The sequence below is a fragment of the Hylobates moloch genome, unplaced genomic scaffold, assembly GCF_009828535.3.
Source record: "Hylobates moloch isolate HMO894 unplaced genomic scaffold, HMol_V3 SCAFFOLD_20, whole genome shotgun sequence".
Classification (NCBI taxonomy): domain Eukaryota; kingdom Metazoa; phylum Chordata; class Mammalia; order Primates; family Hylobatidae; genus Hylobates; species Hylobates moloch.
The window spans coordinates 7,214,414-7,233,488 of NW_026652295.1; the positions used below are offsets into that span (position 1 = coordinate 7,214,414).

Sequence of the window (19,075 nt, forward strand, 5' to 3'; positions counted from 1 at the left end):
CCAGAATGAGGGATATTCTACAAGACAACTGGCCTAGGCTCATCACAACACGTAATGATTTAATTTACAAAGGAGGGTGAAGGAGGCTGGTCTGGATTAAAAGAGACAATAATTATAGCTTATGGGTTGAAAAAATAAAACTGCTATAGAAATAATTTTGGGAACAATGGGGAAATTTGAATATGAACTGTATAATAAATGATTTTATGGACTTACTAATTTTCTTGGGTTTAAGCATGTATTGCGGAAAATGTTCTTATTCTTAGAACACAGGAAAATGTTCTTATTCTTAGAACATGCAAATGAGAACACAGGAAAATGTTCTTATTCTTAGAACATGCATGCTAACATATTTGGGGGTGAAGAATCTGCAACTTTCAAAGAATTCAGCAAAAATCATTGGGTGGGGCTGTGAATGTGGAGAGAAGAGACGGAGAGAAATCAAACCTGGCAAAATGTTAACAATGAGCTGAAGGACGGCTAAACGAAAGCTCACTGTGCTATTTTTAAAACTTTTCTGTAGCTATAAGCCGTTTTTACTGAGGAAGTCGAGGAAAGGGAATGTCTTTCAGGAAAGGCCAGAGCAAATGCACGCAAGAGCAGAGAAAAGATTGGAAAACGCCTCTCAAAATAACAGTCCCGCCCTTCCCGGGACGCTTCCCTATAGGCTGTTCAAGTCACGTGGTGGCTGTGACCCCGCCCACAGCTCCCAGAGGCCCGCGCGCGCCGTCTGCAGTTCGGCTGCTACCTCTTGGCGGGTGGGCTGCAGCTATGGAGGGCGAGCCTCCACCTGTGGAGGAGCGGCGGCGGCTGCAGGAAGAGCTGAACGAGTTCGTGGAAAGCTGCTGCCGGACGCTGCAGGAGGTGACGGCGTCCCTGGGCTGGGACCTAGATAGTCTGGATCCCGGGGAAGAGGAGGCGGCGGAGGTGAGGGGCGCGGCCGCGGGGCCGTTTCGGGGACTATCGGCCCGCAGTCTTCTCTGGAAGAAGGGAGATCCGCTTTGGCAGCCGCGGAGGGAAGGGCGAGGAGTCCTTGTCCGTGTGCAGAGCGGCGATGGGCGCCCGGGACCCGACGGGCGCCGCGGGCCGTGGAGTAACCCTGATGTCCCTGGGTCCCGGGCTGGGGCGCGCGAGGGACTCCCGAAGGCTCCACATCGACCTGCAGTGCGGCCCTCCTCCCGCGAAACTTCGAGTTTAAAGGAAACGGGGGCTCGGGCGCGGTGGCGCACGCCTGTAATCCTAGCACTTTGAGAGGCCAAGGCGGGAGGATCCCTTGAGCCCAAGAGTTCGAGACTAGCCTGGGCAACATGGTGAAACCTCTTCTCTACCAAAAATACAAAAATTAGCCGGGTGTGGTGGTGCGAGCCTGTGGCCCCAGCTATTTGGGAGGCTGAGGTGGGAGGATCGCTTGAGCCCAGGAGGTCGAGGCTGCAGTGAGCCGAGATCCCTCCACTGCATTCCAGCCTGGGTGACAAAGCAAGACCCTGTCTCAAAAAACAAACAAACTGCAGGAAGATGTGTTGAGTGAGGAGGGAATGGCAGATTTGGTATTTATTTAGAAAGTAAGTGAATGTGTCTCAGAGCGCTGCAGAGGGATTGGCGGTTTGCATTGTCATCTGTCATATGGATTCCGCAGTTGCACCAGATTCGGTGTCAGGAGAGCTGGGAGTTTGCCAGTTCGCCTTTCTATGCCTTAAAATTGGACACTTCTGACTGGGACAGCACCAATTCTAGGATTATTAGAGGTTGTCACCAAGAGATGGTAACTGGCAACTCCCGTGGACATTAGAATTGCTTTTTTAAAAATGTAGGCAAGTGTATTTAGAGTGAACAATCGTGATTTTTGTTTTTTTGTGGGGTATTTTTGGTGGAATGAGAGGAAGGGAAGTGCTCCAATGTGGGGTAATTCATTATCTTTAAAATTACTTCTGGGTTTACCATGCTGTGATAATTTCTCCTGGGTTTAAGTTACATGACTGATTCCTCAGAGACATTTAAAATATATTTGATTTCTGTATATACCATTCATTATTTATTGTATTAAAAGCACAGAGGAAATTGAAAAATCTTTAATGTTCATTTAGAGGGGTATTTGAAGCTGGGAATTCCATTGAGTGGGGCTTACCGGACCCTTCCATAAGTTGTTTACTCAGCATTGCAGTAACATTGGATTCCTTGTATTAACATTTAAATAGCACTTTGTTTGTGCCACTTACATTACTTCATTTAATACTCAAAATAACCCTATGAGGTAGGTATTTTTGGCCACATTTTATAGACGAAGAAAGGGACACAGAGGTGATAATTTGTTGAAGGATACACTGCTAGTAAATGGCAGTTAGGATTTCCACCGGTGTTTTAGTACTGAAATTTAGTGAACAACAGTTACAGTTCCTGGTCCTCACAGAGCTTATTGTCTGGTGGTGGTGAGGGGGAATACGGATAACTCAACCATTATATTATCATGGGTCTATGATGGGTGGGGTTGGAATTGCTATAGTACGGTTTATTATAGGCTGTGGTGGACAAAGTGGTGGTCAACAAAGGCTTCCTGGACAAAGTGAATTCTAAGCTGATAAATAAGAGTTGAATTAGCTAGGGGGTTGGGGGGTGAGGGGAAGAAGCATCAACAGCATGTGTAGAAGTTCAGAGACGAGGGAGTGACCAGATCAGGAAGCCTCAAGTAGTTAAGGATAGCTAGAGCACAGGGTGTAGACTTAGAGTAGAATGATGATAGTGGGTAGAGGTCAGATCTTAAAGGTCCTTGTCAGCCATATTAGAAAGTCTAGATTTTTTTTTTTTTTAATGAAGGCAGTGGGGAGGTATGGAATTATTTTAAGCCAGGGCATATTATAATCACATTTACCTTTTAATAAAATAATAGCATACATTTATTGAATGCTTGCTATGTACCAGGCCCTATTTGAATTCCTTTATGTGTATAAACTTTGGTATACTTTTTTAAATCTTCACAATCACTTTGTGAGAGAGGTCCTGCTATTATTTTCATTTTATATAATAGAAAATGAGGCAAAGAGAGATTAAGTACCTCACCCAGTTTCATGCAGCCAGTAAGTGGCAGAGCTGGAATTCAAACCAGCTACAGGATGGAAACTGAAGGGGAGGGCAGCAAGACTGGAAGCAGAGAGAGAGAGCAAGAGTGAGAGAGAGCGAGCGAGCATAGTCAGGAGATGGTGTTGTATTCCAGGAGAGAGTTGATGATACCCTGAGTTGGGGAAGTGGCAGGGGGGATGGAGGATGTTGAGGGATTTTCAGAAATATTTAGGAGTTAAATTGGCAGGACTAGGTGATTGATTGGATATGGGTGATGTGGGAGAAGAAGTAGTTTCTTGCTTGAGCAAGGGGGACCTTTCACTGAAATAGAAAAGTACAAGAGGAATAGGTTTGAGGGTTGGGAGATGATGAATATAATGAATTTATTTTTGTTTGTGTTGAACTTTTAGTGTCTTTAGTATATGGTACTGGAGAGAAACAAGGTTTAAAGATCTAAATTTTGGGAGTCCTCACTGTATAGTGAGAGTTGTAGCTTTGAGATCTTTCAGTAAGCATATATTAAATAGCAAAAGGTCAGTGGTTATATTAATACTTACATGAAAACCAACATCTAAAGGGGGACAAATAGAGCAAGGAAGACAGATATTTAGAATATTTAGAGGAGACAAAGTAGAAGCCAGAGCGGTAGAAAGAACATGAGGGGTGTGTCAGAATCACAGATGGACAATTGGAGTGTGACCTTCCAAGAGTTCAGATAAGACAAGACAGCGACTTGTTCTTTGGCTTTAGTAGCAAGGTTATTAGTGACCTATTGACTGGTTTCAGTGGGGGTAATGGTGGCAACGAGTGAGGAATCGTTATAGGTGAGGTGAGGTTGTTTAGACAGTGAGTGTAAATACATCTTTCAAAGAGTTAGGCTTTGAAGGAGTGGAGAGAGGATGGGGCATTTAGGGAGTTAGGGGTTGAAGGAGTTTTATTTTTCTTTAATGCACAACCACATGGAGGTTGAGAGAGGCCTGTAGAAGAGGATGCACTATACAGTACTGGTACATAATTAAATGGTAAACATTTAATGGTAATAATTATTTATTTAAATATTATGTACCTATTTTCTTTGTTTCTGTTTGATTTTTATAGGATGAAGTTGTGATATGTCCATACGATTCCAATCATCACATGCCTAAATCATCTTTAGCAAAGCACATGGCATCTTGTAGATTGAGGAAAATGGGCTATACCAAAGAAGAAGAGGTACCATATATTTGCCATATTTTATATATATATATATATATAATATATATATATATGTCATGCATTTTACGCATTAATTCACAATTTTTGGAAGTTACAATGTGAGGTTCACTGACATAAAATAATAGCCCCTACCTGAAGGGTAGAATGGTACTTTCCTAATTGCACAAATTATTCTGAGAAATAATTAAGTGATACTAATCTATTTTTTATGTCAAGTCTTAAAATAGTCAATTATCTGATACTTAAGAACACTAAGATTTTTTTTTTCAGGATGAAATGTATAATCCTGAGTTTTTCTATGAAAATGTGAAGATACCTTCGATTACTTTGAGTAAGTATTAAGTTATTATAATTTTAAAATATCTTAATGTAGATATTGATTTTTCATTTTTGCATTATCAAAAGAATGGATTGTATAAGCATGCTTATGACAAAGAAGGACGTTTAGTACCTTAAGAGAATGTAGACTTAATTAATGTACAAGGCAACTAATTCACATAATCTGAAGTTTAGAGACCAGGCTTGTATTAATAGGCAGTGAAAACCTTACAAAGCTTTGTATAGTAGAGCAGACACCTTCTTTCTCAGTTACAACAAAAATTTGAGCATGTGACACAGATTGAAGGATGAGACTGAAGGTGGACATGTGTTCCAGGGATTCATAGCATATATAGAGGTTACAGTCTTGGGCTCTGGGAAAAGAATGTCCTGATTCAACTCCTGTTTTTATCATGAAAGATGTGACTTTCAGCGAGGTAATTAACCTGTTTGTTGCCTAAATTTCTTTATAAAATGGAGATGGTTATAATAGCACTTTGCAAAGATTAAGTGATATATATAGATAATATTCTTAGAATAGTGTCAGGCACTTAGCTAGAGTCAGCTAGAGGGTCACAGAGTTATGACCACTACAGCACAGGCTTCAAGAATGTTAGCTATTATTGGTCAGTAAAGTTTGTCACTGCCACTGCGGCGTGCCTAATTATAGGCATGAACTGCTTGAAGTCTGATTACTTACTGGGCTGTAGATAAATCTGAAAGGATTCTGTGTTCAGATTTCATAGACAGGGATGTGGATGTTTCTTAAGATTCTGGGCCGGTTGCGGTGGCTCACGCTTGTAATCCCAGCACTTTGGGGGGCCGAGGCGGGCGGATCACGAGGTCAGGAGATCGAGACCACGGTGAAACCCCGTCTCTACTAAAAATACAAAAAATTAGCCGGGCGTGGTGGCGGGCCCTTGTAGTCCCAGCTACTCGGAGAGGCTGAGGCAGGAGAAAGGCGTGAACCCGGGAGGCGGAGCTTGCAGTGAGCCGAGATTGCGCCACTGCACTCCAGCCTGGGCGACAGAGCGAGACTCCGTCTCAAAAAAAAAAGATTCTGGAAGGTTTGTCCACGTGCCCAAAGGGCTTGGATCAGAAACCAGTTAATAATTTAATTGTGGTCACTGATGAGTCATATTGTATTTATGGATTTTTTTTTCTGACAGATAAGGACTCACAATTCCAGATAATTAAACAAGCTAGAACTGCAGTTGGGAAAGACAGTGATTGTTACAATCAAAGTAAGTGGCATTACAGTTTAAGTGAATTAAAGAATCAAATTATTATTATTTTTCTCATAAGCATGTTACTAATTTTCTTCAAGAAAAACCTGTGAAAACTGTTACATTGGAAAGGTAAAGTTTTACATTTAACATTGGGCTAATTTGTTTCGTTTCAACTTCATTTGTTAGATATTTCCTGTTGAGATACACCAGAGTCTCACTAGGACACTATCTTAGCTAGGGGTTCATCCTTTGGAATTACCTGGCGATTTATAGGTGAGATTGTCTTGTGGCTAATTAAAAAAATTATTATTTAGTAAATACAGATGGTCCCAACTTAATGATGATTTATTTAATTTAGGATTTTTTCAATTTTGTGGTGTTGTGAAAACAATACACAATCACAAGGTTTTAGACTTTAAGTACTAGTGATTCTTTTATCAGACACTGGGCTGCGTTTTCAACTTAACGGTATTTTCAGTTTATGATGGGTTTATCGGGATGTAACCCCATGTAAGTCAAGGAACATCTATAAATGCCACTGAGTGAGGCTCTTTTACCCTGAGATTTCCTCTCTTTAGAGTGTTGAAATGCAGTGTAAAGAAAAGGCTTAGGCTAAAAGAGATTAGTTTCCACAGCTACCCTCAGATTGCTACCCAGTAAGTGAGTTGGTTTGAGATGATGAATGCTTGGGATCCCCTTCTCAGAAAAAAAGTACAAACACAAAAGTTTTACATATAATTTCAGAGGATTCATATTAATAGATCCTTTCATGCCGAGCTTTAGAGCTGGGTTAAAGAGTTTCTCCCTGGGAACCTCAGCAGAGAGTAGGTTAAAAGTTTTAAGCATAAGCTTTTAGGAAATTGAAAGAAAACTTAGTCCATCTAAAGCATAGACATAGGCCAGACACGGTGGCTCACGCCTGTCATCCCAGCACTTTGGGAGGCCAAGGCGGATGGATCATCTGAGGTCAGGAGTTCAAGACCACCCTGGCCAACATGGCAAAACCCTGTCTTTACTAAAAAATACAAAAATTGGCCGGGCATGGTGGCAAGCACCTGTAATCCCAGCTACTCAGGAGACCGAGGCAGGAAGAATTGCTTGAACCCAGGAGGCGGAGGTTTCAGTGAGCCAAGATTGCGCCAATGCACTCCAGCCTGGGCAACAGAGCGAGACTCCATCTCAAAAAAAAAAAAACAAAAAAAAAACACACACACACACACATAGACAAACGAGTTAATAAAAGTTTAAATTTCTGATGAATGTAGATATGACATCTAGCCAAAACCTGAACAGCTTCTCTTATAAGGATTTCTGCATTGTCTTCTTTGAACCTTCTGTAGGTAGCTTTCTCTGGACAGCTTACCTTTTTTTCCTCATTCTTTATTCTGGCTGAATTATATTTACCAGGCTGTAGTCATGGCTGGTTTTCTCCCTCATTGAAATTGAGGATCTTTACCAAATACTGTTCTAAGCCAGTATCTGGACTTGATTTCTCAGAGTTGCACTGTGGCTTCAGAAGGAAGACCATCTTATCCTTAGCTGTCTATGTTACATGGGTTCTCTACAACAGCCAGAAGCACATTTCTTGTATTTTTTGTTTTGAAGTTCCCACTTTTGTCCCTGTCAGCGAAATTCCAGGTTTTTTTCTTTGAGGGAGTGAGTTGACTCTCATTTTATTTATTCGGAGAGATTACTGAGCTATGACTAGTCAAGCCTTTTTTGACCTCTGCTGTTGGTTCTACTCATATCCCCTGGTAGTGTACCCATAAAAAAGTTGAGATTTTTGGTTTTTGAAGGGGTTAATAATACTAAAGGACTTTATTTGAGTCTTAAGTGGTTAGATTTACTGAATTTATTTTAGAGCTGAAAGAGAACTTGGAGATCATCTAATCCAGTGTCTGCATTTTACAGATAAGAAAAACTCTATCTGATAGAGACATGATAAAGTTCTAGTGTGTTTGTTCTAAAGGTCCTCCGTATTTTTTTTAAAAGGTTATTTTTTTAAAAGCTCTTTTATGAATTGCATTTCTCTTTCACAACAAACTTGTGATAAGTTGAAAGATATTTTCCCCTCCATAATAGGTGAAGAAACAGGCACAGAAAAGTGAAGTAACTCGCCTCTGCTAGATAATAGTAAAGTGGATCCAGAACTAAGTTCTGAATTTTGACACAAACTCTGAACTGAGTTGTTTGATTTTCTGTTAGAAACCCTACATTTAGTAAAATTTGTGGACTAGGATTCTAGATATTGCTCAAATTTATTTATGATGTCTTTCTTGATTAAGTGGAAGAATATCACAAACTTCATATCTCTACATACTAATTGAGTCTGACTATCAGTGCTGTTCATTGTTTATTCTGCTTTTTGTAAACCTGTTTTAAAGAAATAAAAGTAGCTGCTTGGCCATGTATTAATAATGATAACTGAGTTTTTGTTTCCTTATCTGTAATACAAAACTCTCATAGAGTTGTTGAGAGGGACAGAGATAATGGATGCTAAACAAGCCCTAGCCCCAAAAATTGGTAGCTTCTATGGTCTAAGTGAAAATTAATGTATAGAAAGTAATATTAAGATAATGAAATGGATGAGTTTCATATATATGAATAATTTAGAAAATGTTCTGCTTTTTAATTTTTATAATGGTAATAAGGGAGATTTGGACATTGAGCTTAGTTCTTTTCAAAAGCAAAGAATTACTTTGAATGAATAGTTCTTTTGATAGGTAAGAGGAACTTTGATTTTGAATTCTTACACTATCTTAAATTAAGATTTAATTGTTAACGGTAACTTTTTTTTTTTGAGGTGGAGTCTCACTCTCTCGCCCAGGCTGGAGTTGAGTGGCACAATCTCGGCTCACTGCAAGCTCTGCCACCTAGGTTCACACCATTCTTCTGCCTCAGCCTCCCGAGTAGCTGGGACTACAGGCACCTGCCACCACACCCGGCTAATTTTTTTGTATTTTTTTAGTAGAGATGGGGTTTCACCGTGTTAGCCAGGATGGTCTTGATCTCCTGACCTTGTGATCTGCACACCATGGCCTCCCAAAGTACTGGGATTACAGGCGGGAGCCACCGCGCCCGGCCAACAGTAACTTTATATGATCTTTAACCTTCTTTAAAAATCGTTTTTTGTCCGGGTGCAGTGGCTCCCGCCTGTAATCCCAGCACTTTGGGAGGCCAAGGTGGGCAGATCACCTGAGGTCAGGAGTTCAAGACCAGCCTGGCCAACATGGTGAAACCCTGTCTCTACTAAAAATACCAAAATTAGCCAGGCGCTATGGTGCGTGCCTGTAATCCCAGCTACTCGGGAAGCTGAGGCAGGAGAATCACTTGAACCTGGGAGGTGGAGGTTGCAGTGAGCCAAGATGGCGCCACTGCACTCCAGTCTGGGCGACAGAGTGAGACTCTGTCTCAAAAAAAAAAAAAATTTTTTTTATATCCTCTGTAGAGTTACACAATTTCTCAACAGATTATTTTTGTGGCTCACTTATGTCTTAGACATTTTAAGATCTTTTCCCTCAGGACAGGACTTTCTTTAAATATCTTATTGATGTATTTACTTTGAAGGGAGAATGACTAACATGAAAAATTTTACATTTCTCCATCTAATTCATATTTTGTTTGTTACACACTACAATGTAAGTTTTTTGACAAGGTTTTATATGTATGTTTTCATTTCATCTGTCATGTCAGGCCTAAACTCAGTGTACAGAATTCTCAATCTTAAACTTTATGAAAGCTCGTACAGCTATTTGATCTACATACTTATTTTCAGATATAGTTACTTCGGTTAATTTTTTAACTAAGATATTTCAATCATAAACAATCATTTTATGTTTAGTGGCTTATCTTCTTTCAATATTAAATATTCAGGTTGTATACTTCAGTATCGTAAAGTGTGTTTGAGTCATGGCCATGATATGAAGATCAGTGTACTATCAAAGAAACTTAAAAAGACAGGATAGGATGGCTTCAGATCCAGTCTGTTCCTATCACTTGTGAGACTTTGGGCAAGTCATGTTACTTCTATGACACTTAATTTCTTTATCTGTAATGTTAAGGAATTGACTCTGAATGAATTCCCCCTAAAATTCTGAATTTGTGACAACACCTACTAGTACTATTTAATGTTGTATGTTATATGTTTAAGATCCCCTTTGATGACAAAAGTAACAAGAATGAGAATTGGCATTATTAAAACAATAGATTAGAGTTTCAATTTGGGGCGATGAAAAAGTTCTAGAGATGGATAGAGGTTGCACAACAATGTGAATGCACTTCATGTCTCTGAACAGTACACTGAAAAATTGGTTAGAATGTTAAATTTTATGTTATATATATTTTGCCACAAAAAACCTGCAAAAACAGGCAGCCAAAGGGTCTTAAGAGTTATTATAATTATAGCACATTCATATGTACCTTTAAATCATTTAGAAACATGCATTTTGAAAATTTACATTTTATGTAAATATAAGTTTATTTAAGTATGTTTATCCTTTTTGTTGTCAGAAATATCTATGTTCCGAATGAATTGAATGCAGTTTGTTGCTTAACCTTTCCTGTACTTTTTCTTTTTCAGTAATTGGGGTGAGTATAAAGAGGAATTAGGAACCTGAATGTACTCCTTATTTAAAGATATGCAGTATCCTTTTTGCAAATGATATCCTTTTAAAAGTATCACTCAAATTTCTAAACTTTATCTTAATACCTGTCACATATTATAGTCTTGAATTGGAATTTTGGTTGAATTACAAGGAATTTAAGTATCAGTCTTCATCATAAAGAAATTTAAGATGAAATTGAAGAAAATGCTAAAATAACTTAAGAAGGAAATTATATTTCTTTGTTTAAAAATAACAGGCAAAGGTTTATATGGAGCTTGTTTGTCATACATCATTATTTTCTAATCTTTGTGTTTTTCTCCCAAATTTTTATAGCCTATATTCAAAGGAATTAGGCTTATCAAAGCTGTTTTTATAATTTTGTATTATGAAATGCCTACTATAATTAGAATAAAATTGACTTGAAAGGGAACCCTTTTTTTCCCATTAATTGAAAACCCTTTGACTAGTAAAAATGGCCATATATTGTTATCTGTAGCCGTGTTAAACCATGGCCTCAGATTCACTGCAGCTCTCCTTTTAATATGTAGACAAGTAGTACCTCTTTTTTGTTGTAATGCTTAGTTCATAGTATGCTCTTATTTGAATTCTTTTTGCCTCTACCTAGGAACTTAATGAGGTTAGACTTTATCAAATGCAAGTATCTGGAAAGAGCTACTGATTTTATGTTGTTCTATGAACCAGTTACTACTTTAGAATAAGTTAGCAAACAATAAAAGGATTCCTTTAGTAGCTCGCGTTCATTGTTTGCATTAGTGAATAATGAAGTCTAGAAAGAATTGTTTTAAATTGCTTTTTTTACAGTTCCATTTTTTTATTTGAGAAAATTTGAATCTCAAAACAAAAATTTTCTTCAATGTTTAATACATCATATCAAGGTATTGTATTTACTTTTTTTCACTAATGAGCAGATTTTAGAAAATTCTCTAACTACCAGGGGGCACTGCTATTAATTTTTTTCAGTTAATTTGGTTAAGCCACTGTGCTTCCTCCTCAGGAAATTAAAATGAGTTTAATTTAATCTGTCCTTTCCTGGCGTGAGGAGGTGTGGGATTTCTGCTACTTAATTATTTTGTGGCCCCTAGCTCTAAGTCCTTGCACAAGTGGGGTATATTTTGAATATTGACCATCTAGCTTGATGTCTCATACAAAAATATGTTTTTTACACAGTTTTTAATATTTCCATAGTTTATTTTCAAAGGGACTGTAATGCATATTACTTATTAAAAGCATTTTTTCTCCCAACTTTGATGGGGAAAAGCATATCAACAGATACCTACTTTTGTAGATGGCTATAAAAATTGTTACCTAAAAGGCTTTCTTAGAGCAAATTGTCCCTTATGATTATTCCTGCCTGCCTCCATGGGATCTGTCTTTATATTGTTGGAGAGAATAGCAAACATCCATAATACATTTTTTTTTTTGTGGATATAACATTCAGGATAGAATTGTTGTTTGTCATTTATTGCTTAGATTGATATTTTGTATACTTAGGGATTATGAAAAAAGTTTGTGTTAATACTGCATTATTAAAGCACATGTTTAAAGATAATTATTAGATTTTAAGTTCACAATGCTTCATGTATTGTTTATTCTTGTGATTTTATTTTTACTTTAGGGATTTATTCTTCATTGCCTGTTGAAGTTCCTCTGAATCACAAACGGTTTGTTTGTGATCTAACTCAAGCTGATCGTCTTGCCCTCTATGATTTCGTAGTTGAGGAGACAAAGAAAAAGCGCTCTGATTCTCAAATTATTGAAAATGACAGCGATCTCTTTGTAGACTTGGCTGCCAAAATCAATCAAGGTTTGAGATGCACATCATAGCTTTACATTTCTTCATTATCGTTTTATTCTATGAGTGTTATTAAGATGATTTAATTGTCGGGCCACTTTGAGTTAGAGTAAAATGGTTTTGTATTATTTAATATTGACATGAAGTTGGCCCTCTGTGTCTGTGGGTTCCATATCCATCAATTTGACCAACGGTGGATTGAAAATATTTGGAAAAAATAAAAGTGGGTGGTTGCCTCTGTACTATACATGTAGAGACTTTTTATTCTTGTCATAATTCCGTAAACAGTATATTAACAACTATTCATACAGCATTTACATCGTATCAGGTTTTTGGTGTTTTTTTGTTTTTGTTTTTTTGAGATGGAGTCTTACTCTGTCACCCAGGCTGGAATGCAGTAGCGCGATCTCAGTTCGTTGCAATCTCCGCCTCCCAAGCTCAAGCAATTCTCATGCCTCAGCCTCCTGAGTAGCTGGGATTACAGACATGTGCCACCACGCCTGGCTACTTTTTGTATTTTTAGTAGAGATGGGGTTTTGCTACGTTGGCCAGGCTGGTCTCAAACTCCTGGCCTCAAGTGATCCTCCTGTCTTGGCCTCCCAAAGTGCTGGGATTATAGCGTGAGCCATTGTACCCAGCCTGTATTAGGTATTGAAAGTAATTTAGAGATGACTTCAAGTGTACAGAAGGGTGTGTAGGTTATATGCAAATACTACACCATTTTATATCAGAGACTTGAGCATCCATGGATTTTGATATCCTTGGGGGTTCCTGAACAAATTCTTCATGGATACTGAGGGATATTTACTCAGTACCTGAGGTTTTACTCTGACTTTTACATTAAATGTACCTTCTTTCTGTAAGAATATTACAACTGTGCTGTTACTTTAATCTATGTACCTAAGCACTCTTATGTTCAACTAATGGCTGGAGAAAAGGAATGATATAAAACTTAGCCCGTGTATATAAATAATATACAATTTTTAGAATGTTTTTATGTGCTACTTTGAAACAGGTTAAAATATAGGATTGTGATGTATTTATTTGATAATTCATAGAATTTAAAAGCTTTGAAGAATATAATAATTTTATTTTATTCTTTCATTAGATAACAGTCGAAAAAGTCCAAAATCCTACCTTGAAATCCTGGCAGAAGTAAGAGATTATAAAAGAAGACGCCAGTCCTATAGAGCCAAGAATGTTCACATAACCAAGAAATCATATACTGAGGTAAGTTTTACATAATCTTTGTTGATAACAAGAATTTCCCTTAGGTAATTTTCTAAATCTCTTCTATGAATTTCCACAATTCTTTGGAAATTTTGTGAAAGTGTCTTCAGGGTGGCCACACCTGATTTGTATCTGTTCCATCACTTCTAGATCCACCCTTTAGCAGGCAAAGGCTTTCATAGTACAAGAACCTTATATAAAACAATTGTACAACCTTAAAAGATATCTCCTTTTTAGAAAGTAGTAGGGTATCATGGTAAGAACATGAGTTTGGGCTTTAGGTAGACCATACCTTGAATTTTGATTCTGCTGTTTCTCATTGGCTCTTCGACTTGAGCAAGTTATTTGAGCTTTTTAGATTGAATGTTTCCTTTTCATAATAATAATAATAATAATAATGTAATCTTTGCAGGGTGTTATGAGAATTGACTGACAGAATGCATGCAAACACCAATTTCTTCATGAATATTAGCTATTATCTTTTTTGGCAGAAAGCATGTTTTTATGTACTCTAGTAAATATTTGGACTTAAGAAATGTATTGATATACATTATTTATATATTGGTCTCTTGATGTATATCTAGACTTATTTTCAGATGCCATTTAATGGCTCGTTAGAGTTGATGAATTTTTTTGGTATATGAATTACCTTACCCAGACTTTACAAATAATTTCCTCATTGATTCCCTAATTGTTCCCGTATTATTTCTTACTTCTCTCTGATTTAAAAGACCTTCCATAATCTGGCCTCCTTTTCCCAAGCATTTATTTTGCTTTAGTCAAACGTGTCTCTTAAACTGTATCTGATTGCATATAATTATTCTTACCTCCATGCCCTATTACCTGTTACTTTCTTACCTGAAATGCTGTTTTTGCCATTTTAAATCTTGTTGAGTTTAAGGGCCACCATTTCTATGAGGTGCTAATTGACTAATCTATCACTAGTTTATTGTACTAATACTCTGTACCACACAGCTTAGCTCTAAATTTTATGCTGTTCTTTTTACAATTAAAGTCTGTGTTTTAGACTTACCTTTGCAAGTAGAGACCTGGGTCCCTGTCATACTACCTTGGTGATTCTCATAGTCCCTAAGATACTTGGCTCATCAGTTATTTCTTCTCTTGTCTCATAACCCTTGTAATCAAGCTTAAATGTTGCTGCTAGCATTCTTTACGGTTTTATAGTTGATATTTTATTGTGGAAATATTCAAACATATACTAAAGTGGATAGCATCGTCTAAGGAACCCTTATGTACCCATCACCCAGCTTCAAAAATTGAAATAAAAGATTGGCAAGGGCTTCATAGAGAAGCATTTGAGGGAAAGGGAGAAGCAAGGAGGAGTAAAGGAATGTCTGCTTATTGACTCTTTCCTCTGTGGTGGAGCCTGAGCTAAGTGGGTTCTGTGCAAATAGCAGGCCTCAAGGCGCTTATGTAGAGCTGCTGACAGGGAGGCTTGTAGGCCTGCCAGGGAAGCGCGAGAGCTGGAACTTGAGATAGGTGTGTGTGACTCATGTCACTCTGCTAGGTTGGACCTTGGCATATCTTAGGTTTTCCATGGGAGAATATAGTGGAGGAGGAGAAGTGGTGGATAAGGATTTTCCGGGTGAAAGAACTAGCATTCTGAACAGCAGATAAAAGTATAGGAGTTTTTCAGAGGCTCATTAGTAACCCAGGGTGGCTAGAGCTTAGGGCTTCTCCACTGAGAGATGAGGCTAGGTTCTATATGATGTAGTAAAATCCTGGAGGGCTTCGAAGTCTTCATTAAGGAGTTTGGATGTTGTTCCATTTTACTTTGAGAGCCATTGAAAGTTTCTTTAAGGTGGGGAGAAATGCAGTCAGGCCTGAATGATAGTGTTTCTGAGATTGCCCCGTGTCCCCTATACCTTTTTTCTGAAAACATTTTCTATTTAATCATGAGGGAAGTGTAAGCTCCTATTTTAGTTTTGTCTTTGCCTCTGCAGTGACTAACCCTGTGCCTGGTGGCATGGGTAAATAGGAAAGGAAAAACTTTCAAATGGTTCTTACCTATTTGAAGGTTTCTTTATAGTCGTTCAGAAAGTGTCTGTGAAGTGACTGTGTGTTTCATATTTTGTCTTATTAAGTCATATGATTAAGTCAAGATGACTTAATTATAAGGTTTTAAAAAAATCATTTGTAAATAATCTCTAATAGAGAGATAAATTGCAAAACTAAAAATAGTACTAAGAACTCCCATACTGCCTTTACCCAGATCACCCATTGTTAGCATTTTGCCACATAGCTTCTCATTGGCACTCTCTCTCTCTCTCTCTCTCTCTCTCTGCACATTTTTCACTCTCTCGATCTTGATCTGTACATATTTTTTTCCCCTGAATTCTTTAAGGGTTAAATTACATACCTCACAACCCTTTTTCCCTAGAATGTATTTCCTAAGAACAGAGATATTTGCTCACATAAAGGTAGTACAGTTACAGCAACTTCAAATTTAATATTGCTATAAAACTTTTATCTACTATTCATATTCCAGTTTGACCGTTGCCTTTTCTGTGTTCTCTAAACTGCATAAGTCCCACAGTCCATTATGTCATAGTGCTTAGTGAATATTTGATTGTTAGCACTGATTTTTCTAGCGTTATAGTCTTAATTTTTTGAGCAGTTTTCTTACCTGAGGCTCGGTGCTTACCTCTCCCAAGGTGATTCGAGATGTGATAAATGTGCACATGGAAGAACTCAGCAATCATTGGCAAGAAGAGCAAGAGAAGGCAGAGGATGATGCTGAAAAGTACGTCATTATCTTTATTGGTGAAAATACTCTCTCTGTGATAACAGATAACAATTAACTTATAATTGTTAAATTTTAGCATTTCCAAAACCCTTGATAGCACACAGTAAACTCATGAAAATGCTTATTGTTTTTTGTTGTCAGTGCCCAGGGTTATTATACCAGAGTTGTTCTGACATTACCCTTTGACAGTTTTCAGGGGATAGCCATATTAGTGAAATATTTAAATAGCAAAACATACTAACATTTATGCCTAGTATTCCATTATGGGAACACCAAGCATGTGGGAGTTATTTATGTCCTACTGCTCAAGGTCATCGCCAAGGTCTCATTGCAAAAATTAAAAAAATTGCAACCTCAGGCATAAATGAGTTAAGAGCTGTGTTTATTTGTCCTCTTATATGGGTTATAAGATTGTGCATATTTACACCGTATCTACCATTGGTTTGATATAGAATATTACACTTTAGACTGGTGTGTCTGTGTATGTATACTGGAGACCAGTGGTAAAACAAACTGATTAACATTCTTTTCTATGTTTTAGGAATGAAGAAAGGCGATCAGCTTCAGTAGATTCACGGCAGTCTGGGGGAAGCTATTTGGATGCTGAGTGTTCACGACATAGAAGGGATAGGAGTAGAAGCCCACATAAAAGAAAAAGAAATAAAGATAAGGATAAAAACTGTGAGTCAAGAAGAAGGAAAGAGAGGTGGGTCTAACCCTGCATCATCCAACGTTGAATTCTGTAGTTTTTAAAAATAGAACAGGTTCTTCTGTTGTAGACCATGCTGAGAAAATAGATTTTAAGAATAAGCTAAAGTAAGGAGAGTAAGCAATTGACGATGATTCTTAACATTCATTATAGTTCAGTTCAAATAACCACCACTCTAGTGACATAGATCTCTACATATGTGATTGGATATTTTTTTCCCTTTTTTATCTCTTACTTGCTTGCTTCCTAAACAGGACATATGAAAGTATTGTCTAGGCAGGACATTAACTGTTAAACACGTGTTTTCCTAGATCCCTTTCTTCTGCTCATTCCTTCCTTCCTCTTTCTCTTATTCTTTCTTTCTTTTTCCTGCTAATTCCTCAAATAAGGGTATATAGGGTCAGAGAGAACATCTTAATTTTGACAGTCAATTTTGCCCTTGTTAGTAAAATTTTGATAGCTTGAGAGATATGAATTAATACCGAATTAGTAAATCTAAATCATTTGGGGTCTATTTCTGTAGTCCAGCTGCTTACAAGGCATGTGCCTGGATCTCAAGTTCATCAGGTCTAGAACTAAACTTACATTTTTCTCAACCTGCTCCTCTTTCCCCAGCATTACTGTCCTGGTTAAAGAGATGGCTGTCATCTATTAACGTAAGCCAGAAATCAAGGGGTCATTTTAGATACCTCCTTCCACTCCTTATCATCTGGTCAGTTCCTAATGAAATGATGGTCATTTTCCTAATTTTTCTACTTGTCTCTAAACTTACTGCATATGATTCCATTCCCTTGTATACTGCTAGAGTGAATAGTCACCTTATAGAACTCTTCAGTGGCGGTCTGGCATGGTGGCTCATGTCTATAATCCCTACACTGTGGGAGGCTGAGGCAGGTGGATCACTTGAGTTCAGGAGTTCAAGGCCAGCCAGGGCAACCTGGCAAAACCTTGTCTCTACAAAGAATACAAAGATTAGCCGGGTGTGGTGGTGCATACCTCTGGTCCTAGCCACTTGGGCTGAAGCAGGAAGATTGCTTGAGCCTGAGAGGTTGAGGCTGCAGTGAGCCGTGTTCTCACCGCTGCACTCCAGCCTGGGCAACAAAGTGAGACCCTGTCTCAAAAAAAGTGAGAACTCTTCAGTGGCAAAATTCACATTCTTTTGAATGGCTCTCAAGACTTCTTGGATCCTGGCTCCTACCTACTTCTTGTATTTTGCTGCTATGCCATGAAATGCATAACTTGTGCTCTAGCCAGCCTGAGTTACTTAGAGTTCCTCATCCACACTGTGCCACATCTATGCCTTTCCACTTTTGTGTTCTGCTGCCTACCTCTTTTTAAAAGCCTACTTGGTAAACTCCTCCTCATCCTTTAAGACCCATCTCAGCCATTTCCTGAAGCCTTTTTCTCACTTGTTCAAGCAGAGCTGATCATCTTTTCCATTTTGTTGCCACCCTACCTAGCTCATAGTTGTTCTTGAGCTTAATAGTTATTATTATCGCTGCTAGACTGTGAGCTCCATGAAGGCAAGGTCTGTATCTTATTTAGTTTTATACACAAAGTACTTTCAAATATTAGGCTCTCAAATAATATCCTGTCTCTCTCTCCAGGGCCACTAGTAATCAGGAATTAAAGCTTATTGTATTGGTTTGGTAATTTTGTTCATCTTACTGTCATTCAGTTAATTAGGTTTAAAGCCACCTATGACTTAGTCCTTTTCTTTTTTTTTTTTTTTTTTTTGTTTGTTTTCATATGATCTGATTCTTTTTTTTTTTATTATTATACTTCAGGGTTTTAGGGTACATGTGCACAATGTGCAGGTTTGTTACATATGTATCCATGTGCCATGTTGATTTCCTGCACCCATTAACTCGTCATTTAGCATTAGATGTATCTCCTAATGCTGTCCCTCCCCCCTCCCCCCACCCCACAACAGTCCCCGGAGTGTGATGTTCCCCTTCCTGTGTCCATGAGTTCTCATTGTTCAATTCCCACCTATGAGTGAGAACATGCGGTGTTTGGTTTTTTGTCCTTGCAATAGTTTACTGAGAATGATGTTTTCCAGTTTCATCCATGTCCCTACAAAGGACAGGAACTCATCATTTTTTATGGCTGCATAGTATTCCATGGTGTATATGT

At 38.1% G+C, this 19,075-nt stretch overlaps 1 protein-coding gene across 4 annotated transcripts in view; it reads left to right on the top strand.

Moving 5' to 3' along the window:
- The first annotated feature begins 749 nt into the window (after nt 1-749).
- The window catches only part of SNRNP48 (small nuclear ribonucleoprotein U11/U12 subunit 48), a 59,214-nt gene continuing 40,888 nt past the window's right edge, over nt 750-19,075 (top strand). For all 4 annotated transcript variants that reach the window (XR_009211385.1, XM_058432612.1, XM_058432613.1 and 1 more), the window contains exons 1-8: nt 750-927; nt 4,153-4,266; nt 4,540-4,600; nt 5,757-5,831; nt 12,057-12,245; nt 13,342-13,463; nt 16,139-16,227; nt 16,772-16,936. Coding sequence is in view for 3 of the 4 variants with exons in the window: in XM_058432612.1 (XP_058288595.1) it covers nt 772-927; nt 4,153-4,266; nt 4,540-4,600; nt 5,757-5,831; nt 12,057-12,245; nt 13,342-13,463; nt 16,139-16,227; nt 16,772-16,936 (971 nt within the window). In the remaining variant the exon portion in view is untranslated. The remainder of the gene's footprint in view (nt 928-4,152; nt 4,267-4,539; nt 4,601-5,756; nt 5,832-12,056; nt 12,246-13,341; nt 13,464-16,138; nt 16,228-16,771; nt 16,937-19,075) is intronic.